The 25,068-nt window shown below is 40.5% G+C and overlaps 1 protein-coding gene across 6 annotated transcripts in view; it reads right to left on the bottom strand.

Annotated features, from left to right (window-relative positions):
- The window catches only part of DOT1L (DOT1 like histone lysine methyltransferase), a 115,381-nt gene extending 107,750 nt beyond the window's left edge, over positions 1–7,631 (bottom strand). For all 6 annotated transcript variants that reach the window (XM_031948107.1, XM_031948106.1, XM_031948108.1 and 3 more), the window contains exon 1: positions 7,445–7,631. In XM_031948107.1, the coding sequence (XP_031803967.1) occupies positions 7,445–7,525 (81 nt within the window). In that variant the 5' untranslated portion in view covers positions 7,526–7,631. The remainder of the gene's footprint in view (positions 1–7,444) is intronic.
- Between the last annotated feature and the right edge of the window lie 17,437 nt (positions 7,632–25,068).

Genomic DNA, 25,068 nt, shown 5'->3' on the forward strand with positions numbered 1-25,068 from the left:
AGAGCTTTTTGTCTATAGATGTCTTCTTTGCCTCTATTGCCTTATCTCCAATTTTACTTCTGGGTACATAATGATACGCCTCCTAGAAGCCATCTCCTTGGGGAAGGCACTGTCCATGCTGATTCACATATTTCCAGTGTCCAGCACAGAACGCTATACTTGTTGAAAGAATCAAAATAAAATTCTCCCTCCTTCCCAACTTGCAAGGACAGCTCGGGACTTCCCTAGCCCTATGTAGATTCTTCATTCTCACACTACTTAGCCGCATATTTGGTCTGTCCCCTCCTCTCCATTCCAGATCTCTTCAATTGTCATCAGCGTTCTACAAAAATGGTTACCCTTTCTCAAATTGTTTGCCACCTCCAATCATTTACCTGCAGCTGCCAAAGTAGTTTTTCTTCAGCATGTCTAACCACATTACGCCTCTGCTCAATAAACAATGTCTCCCTATTCTAAGGCAAAACATGAATTCCGTTTGTCACTGAGAGACAGAAGGAAACAAGTAAGCTATTTACTATGTCCAAGGTAGTGTGCCAAACAAAACATCACAATAAAATAACCTGACCCCTTCCTACCTTTTCAGTCCCCTTACACTTCACTCTCTTCCATGTATTTCCCTCTAATATTACCTTACTTTCACCCACTGATGACATGGATTGAATGTATCAGTGGTCTGTAATGGGCTGAGGTTTGGCACTGAGGTCCCAAGTACATGAGGCTAGATAGTAATTGGGCTATACTCTATTAATATACATGATAGGATAAAGAATGGTCCCTGCCCACTCTCCATGCAAGTCCTGATGTGTTGTATAGGAAATGACGATTTTGGTGGGTGGAGGCAGAGAGAGAGGGAGGAAGACAAGCTGGGAGAGAGGGGGCTGGGTTCGAGACTCCAAGCTGCTGGTCCTGTGGCTGCTGGTCTAGCTAGCTTCTTGACTCAGCTGCACACATTGCTATCGCCGATTCTCTTCCACCTCCGATCTTTCTTCACTGAGAATAAAGACTGACGATTTTCCCCTAACCTGAATTCCTGACTCCTGTTGATTTAAAAATACACGATCTTCACAGTGGTCCATGAAGAGCAATTTCTGAAGTTTTTGACTCAGACTCTGTCAACATGGTAAAGGTTATGAACCCTCTGAGAGAATGTTTTTAAATGTATAAGAAAATACAAAGAATTACCAAAAAAGTATATTGAAATATTTTAAAAGTTCAAGGACCCCATGAAAATAAGGCACAAAAAGACCTTGATGAGAAAAAAAAAAAAACTATCTCCTCTGAAAGCAGGGTAAGGAATGAGGGAAGATGAGAGGGTATTTGGAGACCTCAGAGAGGTGATATGGGGAGGAGAGTTCCTGGCAATAGTACTTCAGTTTCTTCAAGCAACAGTCATGTCTAAGTTATCACTTAATGACTCCAATTAGCTTCTTCACTCAGTTTAGAATGGGTTTTTAGCCTTTAATGTGATAGATACAGAAGAGGATTTAAACATACTGGTCGAGTAGAATGAGGAATCCCTAATCAACAACACTTAAGAGACTGGAGACAGGAAAGGCTACCAAAATAAACTCACTGAGGAGACAGTAGGTCAGTTATCAATAGATTTGGAAAAGTCAAGTTACATGGAAATAGTGGAGAATCCAGACCAAGCAAATCAGTTCATTTTTAGGCAAGTCTTGTTTTAAGGAGTTGACAAAATGCACCACAGACAAGGGCTAGAAGTGAAAATTTGGGTTTCATTTGCTTAGAGATAACCATGTAAATGGACAGGACTTCAGAAGGCAGGAAAAGATAAATATAAAACTAAAAACAAAGTGACTGGAGAAGGCAAGAAGGGCTCTGCAGAGGAAAAACCAAAGTGGAAAGTATCACAGAAGAAGTCAAAAGGAGTATCTATTTTAATTTTCTTTAGTGACAAAGGCAGCAAAGAGGTACAGAAAAATTAAGAGAACACTACTGGGTTTGTCTAACAGGAAGCACTTGGGTGCTTCCTTGGTCACTTGGGTGGGCATGATGAGTTTCCAAGGAGGCCTAGTTAGATAAGCACTCTCCCACAATTCTGGGCCTTTAACAGACTGCAAAGTCCATGTGCTGCAGCAGTAAGAAAATGATACAAGGCCAAGTAAGCAAATCCAATTTACATAAAGGGGTTTTGCTGCCAGCAATTTAGAAGCGACAGTCCCTCTTACTGGGCCCCTGTCACAGGATGAAAGTCACTGATAACCTAGAGAGGCAACCAGGAAGGGAAAGGCCCAGAGTCCACCATCCTGAGGATAATCTGAACCACTGGGGAAAGTTTAGCAAGAAGAGATGAGGCAGATTGGTTAATGTCTTTCCTACGGAAGGATAGGACTTTCCTCACAGAATGTAGAAACAAAAACAATGAGTCTAAGTTGCAAGAAGGTAAATTTAGGCTCCATACTATTTAAACATGTCCAAGAATGGGATAGGCTAACCAAGGTAGGAGTCAGTTCCTGCTCACTGGATGCATTCAAGCTTGCACAGGAGATCTATTTCTTGACACCCAGGGAGGATTCCTTTTCAGGTATAGGCTAGACAAGATGACCATTAAAATCCTTTCCATCTCTAAGGTCCTGGTGGGGAGATAAAAGTATAGATTATACCTTTCAGGCAGCTAAGCTATGAATGAGAATAGAAAAAGTACATCAGATAAAGTAAGGGTGGAGACAAGTAGTGGTTTGTTTGGCTTTCAAATCTAGAGAGCTAGACATACCTTAAAAGGAGAAGTAGATAATTATGTTTTAAGAAAAAGGAAGGCAAGAACTTGCTCAGTAGGTAGACAAAGTCAGTGATGACCTATTCCAATGCCCATTTCAGAAAAACAAATGACTTACCTAAAGGTCACATTACTAAGATGCAAGGCCAGTATTCTCTTACCACTAAATCTGCCTTAGCACATTCAACTGAAGTTATTATTCTCAATACATCAGCTCTCATGGATTTAATTACTGTCTCTATGTTAATGATTCTCAAAACTTTATCTTGTCCCAAACTCTCTAGCTGACCTTCAATTTCCAACTGCTTAATAAATGTTTATTGGTTGATTAATACAAAATTATGTCATCCAGTCCTTGAAAGCACTAAATTTTGGGGCATGTGATATTTAAAAAAAATACATACCAAGAAAAGCTTTAATCCTATTTGTGACACTAACTTCTAAGTTCCAATTTTCACAATTTAATTTTCCTTCTCTAAACTTGTTACTGGTCACCAAAAGAAGTCAAGAGTTAATCTATATTTCAATAAGAGTAAACCCATTTGAGCTCTGATTAAGGAGGGCACTCATAAAAATGGAGGTCAGCATCAGAAAATATTTTCTGAGTCACAGGGAGAGATTACTCACCATGCTCTATTCAACACAGCACGGTAAGGACACAACTGCTCACCATGTATTCATTAGAAAATCATGGCCTTTCCCTCAGAAGGAAGCAGAAGGCGGGTGGGGGAAAAGTCATACTTTCAGTTTTGTGTATAAACCAGTGGGAGGCTGTATCTGAAACACCCTTGCATCCCCTCCCACAGCCTTAATTAGTCTTGAAGGGAAATATATGTTTCACATCATCTTCTTAGATTCTTTCCAAGTTCTGACAAGCATATGTATGTCAGCCATTCAGAAAGTTGTTTTAAATTGCTGTAAATAGGTTAGGGCTCCTATCTTAGAAATGGCCCTAGCACTGTTTTAAGAGAGGAGGAGAAAGGGAGGGGGGAAGAATACCAACAGCTTAAAGACTAGCACGATAAACTGATTATGAAATTTGACTATCCATTTAACATGAGAAAAGTTGTTTTGTCTTTCTCTCCAATGAACTGAAATCTCCATTTTCTAGGGAGGAACCTGTCCAGAGTTTGGAATGAGAAATGGTGAGAAATGAAAGAAACTTGGAAGTCCTAGCCCTCCCACTTTACAGATAAGAAAAAATTGAGTCCCAGAAATGACTTACCTAAAGACATTAACTGCTAAGCAAGTTAATAGCAAAGAAAAACCTAAATCCAAATATGGATAACCATGTTTTGTTTGTTCCTAAAAATTAAAGCATGCTAAATCTGCCTTAATTCAAATTAATAATTCCATCAAAACATTTCAACAATCACTCATCATCTTCAACTTGGTGCTCACATGCTCACAAAATGACTTCATGAGATTAGCATTCACAAAATAAATTTTTTCTTAAGATCAGCCATTTGTCTTTCAAAATGTTTTAGTTCTCAAAAGCAGTTACCCAAATTGCAATAGACAAGCCTAAAAAATGTAAAAGGTGCCACTTTGGGATAAGATTTGTTAGATGCTGTCTCCTGAACCTAACAATCTATTTGGGGAAGAGAAGAGCATATACAAAATCAGAATATCTCTTGTGTTCTCCTACCACTCAGAAACACAAAGTGAATATGCAGTGAAACTAAGAAATGTTTTGCTGACGTCAAACAGCTCTGGAAAGACGGCAACACATGAGTAGCCCACTGCTGCCAAATGAAGCCCGGGCCAGGGAGGGAAAAAGTCTGTAGTTCAGGGCTGTCCAACATTAGAAAGCCAGGGAACTGCAGTGTTCAAAGGAGTTCTTCCTAACCCAGGAAGCCAAAAAGCCATTGACTGCACCACAATTAGGTTGCAAATAACCTTTTCCCTTCACAACATAAAAAAACACATATGGTCTCTTCAACCAAGCTTCTGGGAAAAAAAAATGTCACTGACTCCAGATGACATTTCATTTTTGTAAAAATGAAACCCAGCAAGGCAAATCCAAATAACAGGATATTTCTTAAATTTATAAATAAATCAAATAGATCCTCCCCCCCCCAAAAAAAAAACACCTCTCAAAATGAAATATAAACATAAAGAACGGCATTAACATTTTTAAAAATACTACCTATTTTGTTGTTTTAAAAAGGCAACTGACCACAACTAGTATGCACCTGAAAGTAACTAGTACCATTTCCCAGGAAACATCTGTCTATAATCTTGTAAGATTAGGTGACAATGTTAAAAAAGCTTTTCTTATACTGCCAACAGAAAAATTTCCCCTCCCCCTCTGTCTATACTGTATACACAGACCCAAACACACCCAGAGCTGCCCTACAGGAAAAGCTGCATTAACTGCTTGAGTGCTGGAAGGCTCAACATCTCTCTGGAAACAGGATGACCAAAAATAGAAAGTCCTGGTATTAGAAGAGCTTTGGGAAGCCACAGCCCCACAGATGTAGCTGCACCCAAGACTCCTCAGCCAAAAGCAAATGTTAGCCAGTTCTACACGATGCCAAAGCAGGATCTTCCAAAAATTCATACATATATACAAATGTATTCTTCAATTCCACAAGAGGAATGGCCTATCAGGGATTTTTTCAGATCAAGCTCCAACATGTTAGATTCTGCCAGTCATCTCCACCTGAGCCCCCCTCTCCCAGTTTCAAAGTAAAATGTCACCAAAAATAGATATCATTTGTTGCTATTTTACTTTCTACAATACGCTCAATTCAGCTCATAGAGTCTAAGTAACACAAAGAAATATTTCCAAGTCAAGGGTAAAAGAGTACTGTACCAACCACTGTAGTGGGTTTTATCAAGTGTGTGAGCCATTTGTAAATTTCCATTTGTTGTTGAAAGAAAGCCTTTTCTAGTTTAAATGTAGATGCTGTCCAGTCATGGGGGGGTGGGAAGTGGGAGAGGTCATTAAGCAGCTCCTACAATTCACAAGGAGACAACACAAAACTGTTCTGAAATATAATAAAATAAAATAAAAAGAAGAAAGCCCGTTTACCTTAAAGAACAATCTGTAAGCTATAATGCAACAGATTAAAAACAAGAACCACCTTAAATTCACCCAACTGGAAGATAAAATAGAGCTTTTATATAATGAATATTAAACAGAAATACTGGTAGGTGGAGCAGACATTGGGGAAAAAAGTCTTACGCATAAACACTGCTCTATTTCCCAAGAGAAAGGGGCAGGAGAAAAACACTTAAGAGGCATGCACTGATGGACTGACTGCCCCCAAGAACCACTACTCTCAATATAGACCTCCATTGCCCACTACTCTGAATATTGACCCAAAGGCAACATCTTAGAAAGTTCAAAAAACCCACATTTCAACTGTGGAAAATTGTGAGCTCTTAGAGGGAAAAAAAAAAATTTAACTTTTCCCCCTTTCATTAGTCAGTCTTCTCTCATCCTCCTCCCCAACCCTGTGCTCAACTGTCAAGGCTGATGAGCCATCTTAGAAACCAAATTCCCCTATAGCTTCTGCATTTTTCTTTTTTAAAAAAGGAATCATGCCCACATGACTGAAGGGGAGGGGGGAGAGGAGGAGCAGAAAAGCAAGGGGGAAAATTATAAAAATAACTTCAACTGCCCAATTTCCCAGGCTGCCTGGGCTGCTGGGTACTTGGTGCGACTGATGGGTGCCCTGTCACCGGCCGCCCACCTCCACCCCCACGACTTGCCGCAGGGAGAGGACTAGCCAGGCGCCCGTTGTTGGGGGGGGGGGGCAGAGCAACGCTGAGACCTCCCGGAGTAGCTGGGGCTGGGGGTTGGGAGTTGGGGACCAGCGTAGGTTATTCTGGACAGGGAGGGGAAGAGGTAGGGAATATTCTGGTCGTGGAAGACGTGCACGGGTGGCGTGGGGAGGGGGAGGAGGGGGGCACTTGCCTGGGACGAGGCAGAAACTGTTGAGTGTCTAGGGAATGGGGCGCCGAAGAGCAGTCACAAGGTGGAGAGGGGCATGCATGGAATCGGGGAAAAATCCAAAGGGACAAAAGAGTGGTGACCCCGTAAGGGGCGTCCCGGAACCGAAGGCTTTTTTTTTTTGGGGGGATTCAGGAGGGGAATCTCCAGAATTGAAATGCGAGGGCGAGCGATGAACGGGCAATTAAGGAGTAGGAGCTTAGAGAGGTCAACCAAGGAGGTTGACTTAGCACAGAGCCTGGCACACAGCAAGCACTTAATAAATACCCCAGATCGACTGATCGAATGCAATCGAAGGGGTTGGCGGAGCCTTCCGAGGGGGCACTGTGAGCCAAGCGGGCCGGCCAGAAGTTTTGTGGCGGGGGGGATTGGGGAACTCAAGAGAGGCGCTCAAGGGCACGCGGGAGGTAGCCCCGGCAGGCGCCGGGAAACCGTGAGGGGGGCCAGGGGAGTTGGGAAGCCAAGGGCAGGGGGCTGAGCCCACGGCACGGGCTTGGCAGAAAGCGTGCAAGTTCGGGGGGAGAGGGTGGTCCCGGAGCCGGGGGGGCTCCGAGAGGAGCCCCGAGCCCGGGAGTCTGGGACGCACGCAGGGCTGCCTGGAGACAGACGGCTGCGGAGGGGGTAGCGCGGGCCGGGGGGGAGGAGGGCGCCCCCAGGCGTGGGGCGAAAGGCCCCACGGGGTCGGAGGAGGGACAAGCTCGTAAAGGCACACGCAGGGCACAGGAGGCCGGGACGCGGATACTCACATAGACCGGCAGGGGCCACGGGTACACGGCGGGCTCGGCTCCCACGGGCGACTTGAGCCTCAATTCCAGCTTCTCACCCATGATCGCGAGCGCGGCCGCCGCTGCACCATACTAATGGGCGCGGGCGCGGGCGCGGGGCGGGCGCAGCGGGCCGGCGGGCGGGCGACCGCGGGGACGGTTGGCCGAGGGAGGGCGGCTGGGGGCGGGCGGGCAACGAGGGAGGAGGGGCGCGAGGGGGGGCGGAGGCCTGGGAGTCACGACCGGCGGCGGCGGCGGCGGCGGCGGCGACGGCGGCGGCGGCGGCGGCGGCGGCGGGGCTGCAGGCTCTCTCCTTCCCTCCCTCGCTCCTTCCCCGGCTGGGTCGCTGGCTCTTTTGTAGTTACAGCCCCCGGGTCTCCAGCGCCGCCGCCATCTTGGGCCGGCGTGAGGCGAGCACAATGAGCCAGGGGCTGGGCGAAACCACGCCTCCGACGCGAAGGGGCGGGGCCGGGCGGCACGCACGGCCCCGGAGGCCCGCCCTCCCTGCGCCGCTCTCTCCTCCCCCGCCCCCTCAGGTTCTCCCTTCCTGTCCTCAGCTGCCCTCCCCCCTCCCTTCCCGCGGCCAGCCGGGGGATGCCTGCACGAGCCGCCGAGCTACTCCTCGGCAAAAGATGGGGGCGGGGGCTGAATCAGGACACGCCCTCCTGCTGGGACTTGGAAGCCGCCCTCCCTTTCCAAATGGGGAAACTGAGGCCCTGGGGCGGGAAGTGACTTGTTCAAGATTCAAACCCCAATGTTCCTCGGCGAGCGGCCCTGAGCCCGGGGGGGTGTGCAGGCCCAAGCAAGGGGCGCCCGGGAGTAGCCCGGATCGAGGATGCAGAGGGCAACCCCTGCCTCGTAGGGGGCGGGGAGAAAGGCGGAGCAGTTCCGAGGAAGGTGCCGTCTTGGGGTATCCGCCAGAAATGTCGTTTCCTCACCGACGGGGGGGGGGGGGGGGGGGGGGGGGGGGAGCTGAGTCAGAGTGCCCGTCTTCCCTCAGGGGAGGGGGCGCGGGCAGGATTTGTGGGTTTAACCCACGGTTTTGTCAGATTCTAAGTCTGAGGAACCTGATAAGGTCAGAGATGGGTGACTCAGAGTGGAGGTCCTGGAGTGTGATGGGGAAAAATACTGGCTCGGCAGGAAGGAACTCGGTTTCTAATGTCTGTGCTGGTCGAGGAATGGCGAGGTGCCTTGAAATGAAACCGTGATCCTCGGGAACCCAGTTTCCGCATAAGTAAATGGGAGAAGACTGTTCTTCTGTTCTCGTTCCCATACCTGACACTTAATAAATATTTATCGAGTTTGATTCAGTTGGTGAAATGGGGCTAGATTTTAAGATCTCTTCCCCCTTCGGGTAAATATCTAGGTTCTTTTTACGTGCCGAATGCTGAATGTTTTAATCTAGCTTGTGTATTTTGGGGGAGAGGGTTTGGGTAGCTCACATCGGGGAATTGGGAACATTCATTTACTTTATGATTTTGGATAGGGCAGGTCCTGAGGCGGGCATTAATTACGGTCCTCCCTAAGTCTCTTGCCTCTCACTCACTAAATCCTGCTGTGGGAATCTTAGAGATAAAAAGAGATCATAAGATTTATAGTTGCAAGAAGATCTTTATAAAGACCATCTGGTCCAACCTCATCATTTTACTGGTTAGAAAACTGAGGCCCACAAGAGATCATTATATACTTCAACAACAATGCTATATGATGACCAGTTCTGATGGACCTGGCCATCCTCAGCAACGAGATCAACCAAATCATTTCCAATGGAGCAGGAATGAACTGAACCAGCTACGGCCAGAGAAAGAACTCTGGGAGATGACTAAAAACCATTACATTGAATTCCCAATCCCTATATTTTTGTCCACCTGCATTTTTGATTTCCTTCACAAGCTAATTGTACAATATTTCAGAGTCTGATTCTTTTTGTACAGCAAAATAACGTTTTGGTCATGTATACTTATTGTGTATCTAATTTATATTTTAATGTATTTAACATCTACTGGTCATCCTGCCATCTGGGGGAGGGGGTGGGGGGAAGGAGGGGAAAAATTGGAACAAGAGGTTTGGCAATTGTTAATGCTGTAAAGTTACCCATGTATATATCCTGTAAATAAAAGGCTATTAAATAAAAATAAAAATAAAAAAAAAAGACCATCTAGTCCACTGTCTTACCCCATGGAAGAATTCCCCATAAAAACCCCTGACAGGGCCATCAAACCTCTACTTAACATGTTTATGGGAAGCTCACTGCCCCAATGAAGCAAGTAGTTATATGATTGAACATCTATACTTGTTAGGATTCTCCTCTTTATTCAAGTTTTCCATCACATTCAATTTTACCCAGAGTCCTATCAAAGGCAGGATGATCAGGGCTTTGGCTCATAGTATCAGGGTTAAAATATGCTGGTTACAATGATAAACGCTCTTTTAATAGTGTAGAAATGACCAAATAGCACGTAATAGCAAGAATCATTACAGAAAAGTTATCAACTGAATGACTGGGAAAGCTCCATCCCTAATGGATGTCTCATCAGGTTTAATTTACCAACAGCAACCTTAACCCAAATATCCCAGGAATCCTGCCTATCTTCCTACCAGACTGTTCCCCACCCAACTGACAGCATATTTTATACCTTTTGTCTTTATGGAGGTTTATGGAATTTGCCTCTAATGTAAAAATTTCTACTTAGAACTTTGTTTCCATCCATTGGTCCAAATTTTGCCTTATGGAGGGCCAAAGTCTTTGATGACCTACACTACATAGGCTAGGTGACCAGCATCTCTTCAGCAAGTCTGGCTGAGCCCAAGGAATTTCCTGAAGGCCTTAAAGGCAGCATCTCTATAGTAGTGTCTATTAGCCAGCAGAATGAAGCAGGATTACATAATAGGGCCAGTCTGAGGCCATCTATTTTAAGCAGTCATCCTCAAGCCTGTAACGGTAGACCAGGAAGCTAGTGTCAGGCTCTGTGTCCTAGGAAAACCTTTTGATAATCCAGGCTCAAAACATCTATTCCTAAAGTCCTTCTCCAGCCTGTTTATGCCACTGTGGCCCTATTAAGATGCATATGTACTGAAATTTCTACATATCAGGGGAGGAAAGATTATAAAAATCATAAAAACTGCAGCAATTGTTATTGTTTTTGTTGCAGCAATTAGAAGATCTCAATGTACCCTTCTATCTCTGCCTAGGGAATTTAAATTGATTCATGATACAACCTAAGCATTTTGAAGCTTCAGAGTTTGTCATTTGTAAATTGAAAAGCAAGCTTAAAGCAGTCAGTGATTACTATTCTGGGTTTGCAGTCATGAAGATATGAGTTCAAGTCCCACTTATGGGATTCACTTAACATCTCTATGTTGATGGATCTACTCAGGCCTAACCTATCTGCAATTTCCAGCTGCCTATTAGATCCATTGAGAGCTTAACCTCAATACATGCAGAAGTGATTTCTAGCTTTCCCCCAAAACCATTGTCCCTTCCAAACTTTCCTGTCATGATCAAGAGTACCAACAATTTCCTAAGTTTCTCAGACTTCCAACTTAATTGTCATCTTCCCATCAGTCCCCATTCTAATCTGATACCAAAGCCTTTCAGTTTCACCTTTACAACTAGAATACTCTCCCTTCTCTGCCTGTGCTACCCTTCTCATCACCCAATGCTTGGACCATTGCAATAGCCTGCTGATGGGTTGGTCTGGATCTCCTTCCACTTAGCTGTCAAAGTGATCTCAGGTCTGACCACGCCATTCCTTATTCAACAAACTCAACTGATTCCCTTGAAACAAAGATCTAGACAATGATGGACAGAAGCAGCTATACCCAAAGAAAGAACACTGGGAAATGAATGTAAACTGTTTGCATTTTTTTTTTCTTCCTGGGTTATTTCTACCTTCTGAATCCAATTCTCCCTGAGCAACAAGAGAACTGTTCGGTTCTGCACAAATATATTCTATCTAGGATATACTGAGACATATTTAACATGTATAGGATTGCTTGCCATCTAGGGGAAGGGGTGGAGGGAGAGAGGGGAAAAGTCGGAACAGAAGTGAGTACAAGGGATAATGTTGTAAAAAATTACCCTGGCATGGGTTCTGGCAATAAAAAGTTATTATAAAAAAAAAAAAAAGAAACTAAGATCTAGAGTAAAAAGTTGCCCATTCTTCTTACACCTCTCTTCCATCTTATATGTATTGTTCTATCCAATGACCCTAGCCTTTTTGCTGTTTCCTCAAATAAGACACTCCAACTTTCTTCTCCAGGAATTTTCCCTGGCTGACCCCCGTGACTGGAATTCTCACCTTCCTACATCCCTAGCTCCTGGCCTCCCTGCCTCCTTCAAGTCTCAGCTAAAGTTTCACCTTCTACAAAGAGCCTTTCTCAGTCCTCAATTTTAGTGCCTTCCCTCTATGACCACTTTCAGTTTACTCTTTATGGATCTTATGTGTACACAGTTGTTTGCATATTGTCTCCCCATTAGATTATGAACTCCTCAAGATCTGGGACTGTACTTTACTTTTCTTTGTATTCTCAGAGCTTAGCATAGTAGCTGGCACATAGTAGGTTATTAATAAATATTTACTGACTGACCAGTTATGAACCTAGGCAAGTCATTATGTGCCTCAGAGTATTCCTAAGAAGTAAACAGGGGCAGCTAGATGGCACAGTAGATGGTGAATCAACCTTAAAATCGGGAGAATCTGAGTTCAAATCCAGGCTCAGATGCTTACTACTTCCTACCTGTGTGACCCTGAGCAAGTTATTTAACCCCAATTGCCCGGGGGGGAGGGAGAAGGAGAATTAAATCAAAAGTGAATGGATTTTTTTTTTGGCATATACTTTTAATACTATTTTATTTTTCCAAATACATGCAAAGATAGTTTTCAACATTAATCTTTTTTTTAATTAAAGCTTATTATTTTCAGCATATATACATGGACAATTTTCAACATTCACCCTTACAAAACTTTATGTTCTAATTTTTCCCCTCTCTTCCCCTTATCCCCTCTCTTAGATGGCAAGTGATCCATTATCTGTTAAACATGTGCAATTCTTCTATACATATTTCCACAAATATCATGCTGCATAAGAAAAATCAGATCAACAAGGAAAAAAAATGAGAAAGAAAACAAAATGCAAACAAACAATAAAAAGAGTGAAAATACACGTTGTGGTTCATATTTAGTCACCCCTGCCCTCTCTCTGGGTGCAGATGACTTTCTTCATCACAAGACTATTGGAACTGGCCTGAATCATTTCATTGTTGAGAGAGCCATGTCCATCAGAAATGATCATCATATAATCTTGCTTTTGTCGGGTATAATGATATTCTTTCTGGTTCTGCTCATTTCACTCAGCATCAGTTCATGTCAGTCTCTCCAAGCTTCTCTGAAATCATCCCGGTGATCATTTCTTATAGAACAATAATATTCCCAAAACATTCATATGCTATAACTTATTCAGCCATCCCTCAACTGATGGACTTCCACTCAGTTTCCAGTTTCTTGCCACTACAAAAAGGGCTGCTACAAACATTTTTGCACATGTGGGTCCCTTTACCTCCTTTATAATCTCTGTAGGATACAAAGCAGTAGAAACACTGCTGGATCAAAGGATATGCACAGTTTCATAGCCCTTTGGGCATAGTTCCAAATTGTTCTCCAGAATGTCAATATTCACTTTTGCAAAACCTTGTGTCCCACATTTTTCTTCCTCCTTTCCCCCTCCCATAGACAGCAAGCAATCCAATATGGGTTAAACATGTGCAGTTCTTCTAAACATATTTTCAGATTCATCATGCTGCATGAGAAAAATCAGATCAACTGATTTCTTGTGTAGCATGATAATTGTGGAAATATGTATAGAAGAATTGCACACGTTTAACATATTGGATTATTTGCCTTCTAGGGGAGAGGGTAGGAAGAAAGGAAAGAAAAAAATTTGCAACACAAGATTTTGCAAAGATGAATGTTGAAAATTGCCTAAGCTTATGTTTAAAATAAAAAGCTTTAATCAAAAAAGGAAAAGAAAAATCAGATCAATGTGAAAAAAAGGCAAGGAAACAAAAAGGTAACAATAATATGCTTTCATCCACGTTCAGTCTCCATGGTTCTCTCTCTGCATGTAGATGGTACTTTCCATCCCGTCTATTGGAATTGCCTTGAATCACCACATTGTTGAGAAGAGCTAAATCCATCACAGTTGATTATCACATAATCTTGTTACAGTATACAGTGTTCTCCTGGTTCTGCTCTTTTCACTCAGCATCATTAGTGTAAGTCTTTCCAGGCTTTTTTTAAATCAGCCTGCTCATCATTTCTTATAGAACAATATTCCTTTACATTTATATACTATAACTTTGTGAATGCATTTTCAATAAGTAGAATTCACTCATAAAATCTGATAATAAAAAAATTTTTGTTGTTGCTACTCAGTTGTTTCACTCATGATCAACCCTTTGTTGCCCCATTTGGAGTTTTCTTGGCAAAGATCCTGGAGAAGTTTGCTTTTTCCTTCTCCTACACATTTTATAGGTCAGGAAATTGAGGCAAACAGGGTTAAGTGATTGTCTAAATCTGGATTTGAACTCAGGAAGATGAATCTTCCTAATGACAAGGCCAGTGCAGCATATTTGCTGAAAAGGAGAATGTTGATCCAGATGTTTCAAAGAATCATAGATTTAGAATTGAAATGATCCTTAAAGGTCATAGAATCTAACCGTCTCCTTTTAGAGATGAAGAACCTACATAAAAGTTACTGACTTAGGATGCCACAGTGAAAATTAGTGAATTACCTAGGATCACACAGTAAATATCCAAAGAAAGATTAAAACCCAGGGCTTCCTGACTCCAGATCCAGTGCTCCAAAATTTCTAAAAAGTTAAACCAGAAAGCAGGCTTGTAGTTAACACCTCTATTTAATAACCAGTTCTTGGGGGAAGAGGAGATGAGCCCACTGCACATTTTTAGATTTAATCTGCATTTTTAACATTTTCTATCACTTTCTTAAGTGAAACAATCAACATAACAATAAATATATCCCTGATTTGAGACATTTCCAAATTTCTAAGGTTTAAAATTTCACACTGAACTTTTAACAATAGGCTCCTTGTACCTGGTTAGAGCTGTCTTCATTTACACCCCTATCTAGAAGAGACCTTAAAGATCATCTTGTGCAGTGGTTTCCAAACATATTGTATTTATACTCCTCTCTTAATAAAAAAAAAAAAAAATCATACCTCCCTCATACTTTTCATAAAATAATCTGTGCATAATTTACTTAAGGTTATATTTTATTCAGATATCATAACTTTTACATGCAAAAACAATAAAATGGGGGAATATTTCTTGATTAAAAATACTTTGAAAAACATGTATTCATAACAAAATGATAATCATAATTGCGTTGCTAATTTGACTAATTGAAAATTTATTAGTGATTTAATTACTAATCAATTCATTAAAGTAATATGTGGGCTTGCTGGGGGGATTCGTGTAAAGTTTTTCAGTGATGCTGAACAGTATTAGTGATACTGCTACTTGTAATTCTTTTTCAGCCAAGATAGATATTTTGTCTTTATGATAACTGCAGCAAAAACGAAAAAAAAAAAACAAACTTTTTTTACACAAGATACTTCAATGGTAATAAAGTTTGTGTCTATTTGATTCAATTGAAAACTCATTAACAGACACACACTTGTTTCAATGTGCTATTCAATAAAAGTCTATTAATTTTTGTTCAAATGAAATCAACCCAAATATATGGTAGTAGGTTTCCTTTGCATTCATATTTAGAAATACTGTGATCTTTAAAACAAAATTATTATTTCTTTCATTGGGGAACCATCTATTTTTTTTTAATTTTGAAAGATTTCAAAGTGAATACTTTATAAATGTATTTTCCACAGCTTTTTCATAAATGAAATGACTTTAACTCTTAGGATCAGAGTTACAATTTCAGGATCTTTCCTTGATTTAGAGTGCTCAGGTTTTCAAAAATAACTCCAAAATACATAAGTATTTGTCGAGAGATTTTCGGTGAACAATGAATTTTCAATATCCTTATTTTTTTAGGTTATACATGTACATTCATTTTTTACATATTTCTATATGAATCATGTTGAGAAGAGCAGAGCAAAAGGGAAAAAACACAAGAAAAAAATGAAAATAGTATGTTTTGATCCATATTCAATCTCCATAGTTCTCTTTCTGGATGCAGATGTCATTTTGCATCCAAAGTTTATCTTTATCCTATTAATATTGCTGAGAAAAATGGCAATTTCTTCTTTTTAGTTCTATTGCTAAAAGAAAAGTGATGTTTCACAATTTCATAGAAATGTCCTATAGTTCTATCATCATCATACAATAGTCCTTTTCATCACACAGTTTTGCAAAGAACTTGCCTTTGAAGTGTTTTCTCTTTAAATAAAATTGATTTCTCTTTAATGACTTCAAAGGACAATAGATTAGGGACCTTAAAGGACATCTTAAAAAACTCTATAGCCTCTCATTTATATTACTTGTCATAAGTGGTTGATTGTCTGGGAAGCATACAATTCATTCCAGTTGCATAGATCACATTTTCTTTTTTTGGCTTTTTTTAAATTTTATCTTATTTTTTATTATATCTTTTTATTTACAAGATATATATATGCATGGGTAATTTTACAGCATTGACAATTGCCAAACCTTTTGTTCCAATTTTTCCCCTCCCCCTCCCCCAGATGGCAGGTTGACCAATACATGTTAAATATGTTAAAGTATAAATTAAATATATATTCGTATACATGTCCATACAATAATTTTGTTGTACAAAAAATAATCAGACTTTGAAATAGTGTACAATTAGCCTGTGAAGGAAATCAAAAACGCAGGCAGACAAAAATAGAGGGATTGGGAATTCTATGTAATGGTTCTTAGTCATCTCCCAGAGTTCTTTTACTGGGTGCAGCTGTTGGAACTGATTTGGTTCATCTCATTGTTGAAGAGGGCCACATCCATTAGAATTGATCATCATATAATATTGTTGTTGAAGTATATAATGATCTCCTGGTGCTGTTCGTTTCACTCAGCATCAGTTTGTGTAAGTCTCTCCAGGCCTTTCTGAAATCATCCTGCTGGTCATTTCTTACTGAATAACAATATTCCATAATATTTATATACCGCAATTTATTCAGCCATTCTTCAATTGATGGACATCCACATTTTCAACTTGTGATCTTTGCCCCTGCACTGAGTGACCGTCCCCCTACCCAATCTTCATCTTTCCCTTCATCTTCCCCCAAGAGATTGGAAGATTAGGACAGGGGTTGTCATGCCTTTTTTTTTTTAATTTCTAGGCTTAGCCCAGTGCCTGGCACAAAGTAGGACCTTATTAAATAGTTATTGACTAAGGTGATGCAATAGAATAGAGAACAGGCCATAGAGTAAGGAAGCCCTGAGTTCAAATTCAGCCTCAAACATTTGCTAGGTGTGTGACCCTGGACAAGTTATTTAACCCTAATTGCCTCCCCAAAAAAGTAGTAGACAATGAGGACTTAAACTAAGGTTGTGGTTGTGTGAATGAAGAGAAGATATATAAGAGAGATGTGAAGATTATATATACAATAACATTTGGTACCGTTGGATATGTTATGCCACAGTTCTCTTTTATTGTCCTAATTCAGTTTCCCTAATTATCCTGACTCAGTCCTGTCTCGGTTTCCCTGCTTCTCAGTTTTGCAAAACCTCCCCTTCCTCTTTATTAGAATACTTGATAAAGATAAAAAAATCTTGTGTTTTAGAATATCAGAATGCCTCTCCCCATCCGGAGCTAATAGAATATCAGATACTGTCTTATCAAAATGCTTCTCCCCATCTCCAGGGTTCTTCCCCCCATTATATTATCCCCTCTCCTGAGGATTACCCCACTCTGTCAGAGTTCTGTTCCTTCTCTCAGCACCTGGACTGCGCCCCTGCCTCAGTCTACCCCCTGCATCTGAGCCACGTGTGTATATGTCATTGAGAACTCTGATTGTTGGCTAGATTCTTGGAGACCATAGTCTCATTCAGCCCTGGGACCAAACATGGATCCATTTGATCCCAGTACATCTCTCCATTAAATAAATTATTAAATACTCTCTCATCTCTATTTTGCTCAGTTTCTCCAGCATTACAGATATATGGAGTAAAAATGAAAAATTAGGGATGAAACCAAGATTGCAAAGCTTGATAATTGGAAGGATGATGTTGCCCTTAATTGGGAAGTAAGAAAGAGGAAAATATTTTTCAGGAAAAGATGAGTTTTGTTGCAAATATTTTCACTTTAAGATTCCTAGAGGACATTTAATTCCCAATAGCCAAAAAGCAGTTGGTGATTCAGAGAGAAGTTACAGATGGGAACATCAATTACATAAAGACAATTGAACCAGTGGGAGCTAATTTCTATAGAGGAAAAAGTGAAGAGGGCCCAGGATCAGTTCTTGAGCCCCAGTGGTGCACCTGACCAGGATGAAGATCCATCCAGCAAAGTAGACTGAGAATGGATGGTCAGCTAGAACATCTTTATAGAATCACAGAATTATAGTTTTGGAGCTAGAAGTTGAAAAGGTACTTGATCTAGGGGAGGGGGGAGGGAAGGGAGGGAGAAAAATTTGGAACACAAGATTTTGCAAGGGTAAATGATGAAAACTATCTTTGCATATATTTTGAAAATAAAAAGCTGTTATTTTAAAAAAGAAGAAAGGGAATTTGAAAATTATGTTGTTCAGCTGAAGGCCATTGACTTGCTCAAGGTCCCAGATAATAAGTTCCAAAGCTGGGATATCTAGTTACAATAGCTAGATAGAGATGTTGGAATCAAGCAGACTCAGGTCCACATTCTGCCTTAGGTCCTCTTTATCAGTGTAATCCTGGGCAAGTCACTTGACCTTTTCTAAGCTGTTTCTGAATAATACTGACCTTACAGGAACAGGGTTGTAAAGATCAAATCAACTGAACCATCCTTTCCCAGGGCTTCACTCATTTTGCATTTCTTTGACTTTTCCACCAGCTGTTCACCTTTGCCAGTTCTTGTTGTTTTCTCTTCCCCCATTAAGTTGTCAGCAAGACACTGCCTTCTTTTTTGAATGTGTTTCCTCAATACTTAGCATAGTATCTGATTCATAGTAGGTGTTTAATGAATGCTTACTATTAACTAAATCAAGTGAGAATATACATGTAAAATATATGTACATATGTATATTTAAACATAAAATATACATAACGCAAACTTTGAAGGATTCTATACATATTAGCTATGATAATTATCCAGTAAACTTTCCACTAGACTACATTGCAGCTAATCCCAAAACTATTCATTTTGCAACTGAGAGTCCAAAAGTATTGATGGTGGTGGAGATACAATCCCAGACTTGGTCAGTAAGACCTGAGTTTGAATTCCTCCATTCTACTTACTAACTGTGCGATCCAATTTTTCTAAGTATAAGATTATATTCATTCTTCCCTCTTAGGTTGTGGTAAGGATCAAATGAGATAATGTATTCAAACTGCTCTGCAAATTTTTTTTCTTCTTCTTCTTTTTAAAAATTGCAATGAAGGGGTTTGGCCAGGATCACATAGCTAAGAAGTGTTAAGGGTCTGAATCTGGATTTGAACTCAGGTCCTACTGACTCCAAGGCCATCAGGAAAACCTTGGATTTCTGGTGGTTTTTGTCTGTTTGATCCTGAACAAAAAGCTTACTTTCTCTGAGCCTGAGTTTTCACATCTGAACAATGGTCATAATAAGAACACCTATTTCACAGGGTTCTTATTAAGATCAAATGAGATGATGCATAGAATAGTACTTCAGAAATCTTAAGGCATTTTATGAACATAATACTCTCTCTAAGCACCAGCTTCTTAAACTGTGGGTTGAGACCCCTGATTGAGTCTTGTAATTGAATGTGAAAATTATAAAATTATGATTTATTATCAGTAAATGTTTGATTCATATAACTGTTTTATGGACTGATATGCCTAGTTATATAAATTTTTTTCAGGGAAAAAGGGATGGTCATGTGTGGAAAAAAGTTTAAGAAGACAACAACCTTCTAGATTTCAACAGGTTGCCACACACTTTTGTCACAATAGTTTATAAGGTCCCACTGGTGTATTTTCCCATTAATAGTTCTGTCTAGAAGTCTGTGACCTCATTTGGTCCTTTTTTTGGTAAAAATACTGGAATGGTTTGCCATTTCTTTCTCCAGCTCATTTTACAGATGAGAAAACTGAGGATTACACATCCAATAAGTGTCTAAGGCCAGAATGGAACTCAAGAAGATTAATTTTCCTGACTCTAGGTCTATCCACTGAACCACATAACTGCCCCAGTAGACATTACTAGCTTTTAGCAATGGCATTTACCAAAGTGACATGATAAAGACAATAGTGATGTGTTTGAAGTCCAACACCAAATGCCGAAATTGATGTGGGCAACAAATATGGGACTGAGGAGAGCAACTGGCACCAAATGTTGGGTTTTATCATGTGAAGAATTCAGTGACTTTGCTCTTTGGTAAAAAGTTGTGGGGGTTTTTTGTTTGTTTTGTTTTGCTTTTTTATGAGAAGAGATTACAGACAAAATGAAAAGGTACACTAGATACTAGAAGTGATAAATATGAAATGCTATGAAATGAGCATGTAGTTAGCAAGGAAAAGGATTTTAACAATCAACAATGGAAAGAACAAGTTCCCTAGTGGAACTCACAATCAACCAGAAGGAATACTCCATGAGATGGGAATATGTCATTCACTGACAGGCTAAATCTATAGGGGAGCTCAGCATCCTAAAATAGTTAGTTACAAGAAGGAGAAAGACATTCTGAGGCATGGGGGATGGACAGGAGAAAGACAGCCCACCTGTGACCCAGAACCTCATCAGTAGCTACAACCTTCCGTCCTCCATAAATTTGAGGAATATGGGCTTTCACCCATATACCTTCCATAGAAAGAATTGGCGCAGATCCTGGGGTATCATACCTTGTGTCTTGTGGTTACAGGCATACTTTGTTTTATTATGCTTCACGGATATTATGTTTTTACAAATTGAAGGTTTGTGGCAACCTTGTGTGGAACGAGTCTATTGGCACTTTTTCCAAAAGCCTGTGCTCCCATCATATCTCTTAGTCACATTTTGGTAATTTTCACAATAATTCAAACTTTTTCTTTATCATTACATCTGTTATGGGGATCTGTAATCAGTGATCTTTGATGTTATCATTGTAATTTGGAGAGATGAGGCACCACAAACCACTTCCATAAAAGACAGAGAAATTAATTGATAAATGTTGTATCTGTCCTGACTCACATTCTATTCCCTGTCTCTCTCTTCCCCTCTTCTCAGACCTCACTGTTTCCTGAGACACAGTAATATTGAAACCAGATCAATTAATAACTCTCCAATGGCCTCTAAGTGTTCAAGTAAAAGGAAGAATCAATTGACAGGGTAAACTTCATTTTTGTCTTACTTTAAGAAATTGCCACAGTCAGCAACCACCCTCCTAATCTGTCAGCCTCCATCAACACTGACACAAGACTCCATCAACAAAAAGATTGTGACTCATTGAAGGGTCAGATGAGGGTTAACTTTTTTTTAGTAATAAAATATTTTTTAATTGAAGTATATTACATTTTTAACACATGATGATGCTCTTGTACACTTAATGTAGCTCTATTCACTGAAAAACCTAAAATTCATATGCCTGGTTTTATTACTATATTTGCTTTACCAAAATAGTCTAGAACAGAATCAAACAATATCTCTGAAGTATGCATGTATATTGACTAGGGTTGAAGGGAAGACCCAAGAACCAATGACCCCTTCCATAAATACAAACTGTTATTGTTTATTATACATTGTCCCCAAGCCCTGAATTTTGGATCTAAAAGTCACTTTAGGTTGATGATGAGTCTCTTATTATCCATAAAATGAGGAAGAACCAATGTCTCACTGGTGAGAATTATGACTGACCATTCTCCAGCCTTAGCTTGAATACCAGTGGAAGCCCACTATATCTGGAGACTCCTCTTGCTGGACCATGCTAATGCTTAGGAAGTTTTTCTTTATCCTGAAATGGAAGTAGTTAGACCTGCCTGGCTTGGCCTGGCCTGGTTTGGCCTGTTCAAACCAGGGAGAGGGTGGATCATCTGGCCAGCTTCAGAGCCAAGGGGAGGGATTGAAAACAGTAAATAGCTCTATAAAGCCACAGATAAAAACACAAAGCAATTTCTGGGTTGGGCCTGGTGTTGAAATTCTGGCTTCTTCAGTCACACCCACGTGGATGGGTAGCAATTCTATTCCAACAGGTATTTATTCAACAGCCCTAATTAATCTGACCCGGAAACAGGAGCTGAACTGTCAATTCATAAGATGTCAGAATTAGAAGGGACTGACTCATTGTTGAGAGGTGGGCAGTAGGGAACAGGATGCAGAATGTCAGGAATAGAAGGGCCCTTAGGACACAGGATGTTGGACCTGGGAGGGCCCTTGGAACTTGAAAGTTCAGAGCTGGGAGGGCCCTTAGAACAGAGGAGATCAGAACTGAGAAGGACCTCAGAATAGGGGATGTAAGAGCTGGAAGGGTTCTTAGAACACAGAATGTCAGAGATACAGGGAGGTCCTTAAGAAATGGAATATCTAATCTAATCCAAACCATTAATTTAACAGATGAACTTCAGGAGAATTAAGGCACATTAAGAGAGAATATATTCAAAACACTTTGAAAACTTTACATATCTAATATAAATGTTAGGGGGAAAGAGAGGAAAAAGGTACACATCCAGAAAAAGTCATGGTCAAATGTTTAAGTCAGGATCCAATTTTTTGGATTGTCAATACAATGCCCTTTCTCCTGTGCCAAATTACTTCTTTCTTGTAGTTCAAGTAAACACTTTCTTATTAATTATTTACTGTGTATAGTACATTGTGTTAGGCTCAAGAGGAGGGCCAAACAGCAGTTACAAGGCTCTGCCTGCCCTGTGAAGCTTACAGTGTCTCGGGATGACATATAATAAAATAACTACTAAGCCCATAATACACAAAATTCTATTTTAGGTCTAAGTAGTAGAGATCACTGAGAGATGGCAGTGGTGGGGAGAGACTTCAGGCAGGAAGAAGCATTTTCATTTGGCCTTAAAATAGCTTCAGGATTTTAAAAGATTTGGGAGGAAGTGAGGAAAAGGGGAACCAATAGGCACATTGATCTGGGCATAGAAAAGTTCCAGTGCAAAGGTACAAAGACTGGGAACCTTGGAAGAGGTTCAGGGGCTGGTGAATAGACCAGTTTGACAGGGCTATAAAATGCATGGAAGAGAGTTGTGAGATAAAAATGGAAAGGGAGGGTGGGGCCAGATTGTGGAAGGCCTTGAATATCAGATCAAAGTGAATTCAATTGTATTCTACCAGGAATAGGGAAACCATTAAAGCTTTGGCCTAGAAATAACCAGATGAGGCAATTTGTTTTCCTCTGGGAGGTATTCTCTCAGCCCATACAGCTAGTTGCTCCTCTGGAAAGCAGTAGGGCCCTGTGAAAAGAGTGAATTAGATGCTGAGTAAAAAGTGAGTAGAACGAGAAGAACATTGTACATACAGCAACAACAAGATGATCAATTCTGATGGCCACGGCTCTTTTTTTTTTTTTTTTAATTTATTTATTTTTTTTTTGGCCACAGCTCTTTTTAATAGCGAGGCAATTCCGGCCACTTCCACTGATCTTGTGATGGAGAGAGCCATCTGCACCCAGAGAGAGGACTGTGGGGGCTGAATGTGCATCACAACATAGTATTTTCACCTTTTTTGTTGTTTGTTTGCAATTTGTCTTTCTCATTTTTTTTCCCTGATGTTTTTCTTGTGCAGCATGATAATTATGGAAATATGTATAGAAGAATTGCACATGTTGAATATATATTGGATTACTTGCTATTAGGGAGGGGGTGTGGAGAAGGGAGAGAAAAAAAATTTGGAACGCAAGATTTTGTAAGGGCGAAAGTTTGAAAACTATCTCTGCATGTATTTCAAAAAAATGAAGCTTTATTTAAAAAAAAAAAACTTACAGAAAAAGAAAATAAAAGAGTCAGTTAGTTGATAAATATTTAATAAGCACTCTAGGCTCTCTCCCATGGCTGATCTGCACCTTTTTGTAATTTATAATATTAGAACGTTTCCTAAAGCACTGATGGGCCTAAGGTCACCCAGCCAGTATGTATCAAAGTCAATACTTGACTAGGTAAAAGAGGCCATTATCTGCCTCATTTCTTACCTAATCTTAATCACTGATTAGGTATAGCTTCTGTCAAACTGAGCCCTGCTAAGGGACTTTGCTTAAAGAGGCCAAGGTCTCCCACTGCATTTGGTTCCATCTCCAGTCATCCTGATCTATATCTGGCCATTGCAACCCAGATGGCTCTGGAGGATAGAAGGAGGCTAGTAGTGACTTTGCACAGTCCTCATTCACTTCATGTTAATTAAGTCTACTTAATTAATTAAGATTAATAAATCCACTTGCTTGTCAGGGATTACCTTCCCACAGTCCTGGTTCACTTTGGAGAACTAAGGATGAACAATAACTAAATGCTAAGTGTTGAGAATGCAAATACAAATAGAAACAGAGGTTAGAGAAAGACAAAAGGCAATCTCTATTCTCAAAGAGCTCATAATTTAATGGGGGAGGCAACATGTAAATGACTATGTATGAACAACAATAATATAACAAATTTAAGAGTACTAGATTTGGAATGGGAGGTTTTGTTTGGTCATTTCAATTGGTTCCATTTTAGGGTTTCCTAGCAGAGATACTGCATTAATTTGCCTTTTCCTTTTTCAGCTCATTTTACAGATGAGGAAACTGAAATAAGCAGCGTGAAGTGACTTAAAAAATTAAATAAATAAAAATAAAACAAAAACAAAAAAGTGACTTGCCCACTTAGAGTCACTTAGCTAGTAAATGTCTAAGGCCAGTTTTGTACTTAAAAAGACTAGTCGTTTCTGATTCTGTCTGATATTTTATCCACTGCACCACCTTGCTGATCTAACAATGATGTATAATAATAATATAATAAATATAAGAGTGATGCAGTTAGTGGCAGTGCAGAGAGTTGTGGGAATCTCCTCTGGTCAACACAGGTCCAACATGAAAGAATTCACTAATTGAAAAGTCTGACTGGAAAAAGGGAAGTTTATTGTTGGCTGAGAAGTCAGCTTTGCTTGGAAGACTGACTCCTCAATTGCAAGAGGTCCTGGCAAAGAAATAACAAGAGATTATCATTAAGAAGAAGGTCTCTTCACAGCGGGCAGGAGTCCTGGTAGGCAGCTGTGCCAAGAGGAGAGGTCCCTTGGCAAAGTATAATTCCTATATCAAACCTCTGCAAAGATATAAGTTTAAAATTATCTTTTTATAAGAAATCTGAGACTGGGGTTTCGCTGCCTCAGGCCTAGCTCTCCAGCTGAATGAGAACACTTAAGTTGGAGCTAAGTAGATAGTGGTCCTGGGCTAATCTTAATGAAACCGCTTAACTGCCCTGAAAGGTGGGTCTTTGTCAGAGGAAAGTTTCAGAGTTCACCCCAAAAGTCAAGGAGGATAGTTTCAGGATTC

This window comes from Sarcophilus harrisii, chromosome 1 (assembly GCF_902635505.1).
Source record: "Sarcophilus harrisii chromosome 1, mSarHar1.11, whole genome shotgun sequence".
In the NCBI taxonomy this organism is placed as follows: domain Eukaryota; kingdom Metazoa; phylum Chordata; class Mammalia; order Dasyuromorphia; family Dasyuridae; genus Sarcophilus; species Sarcophilus harrisii.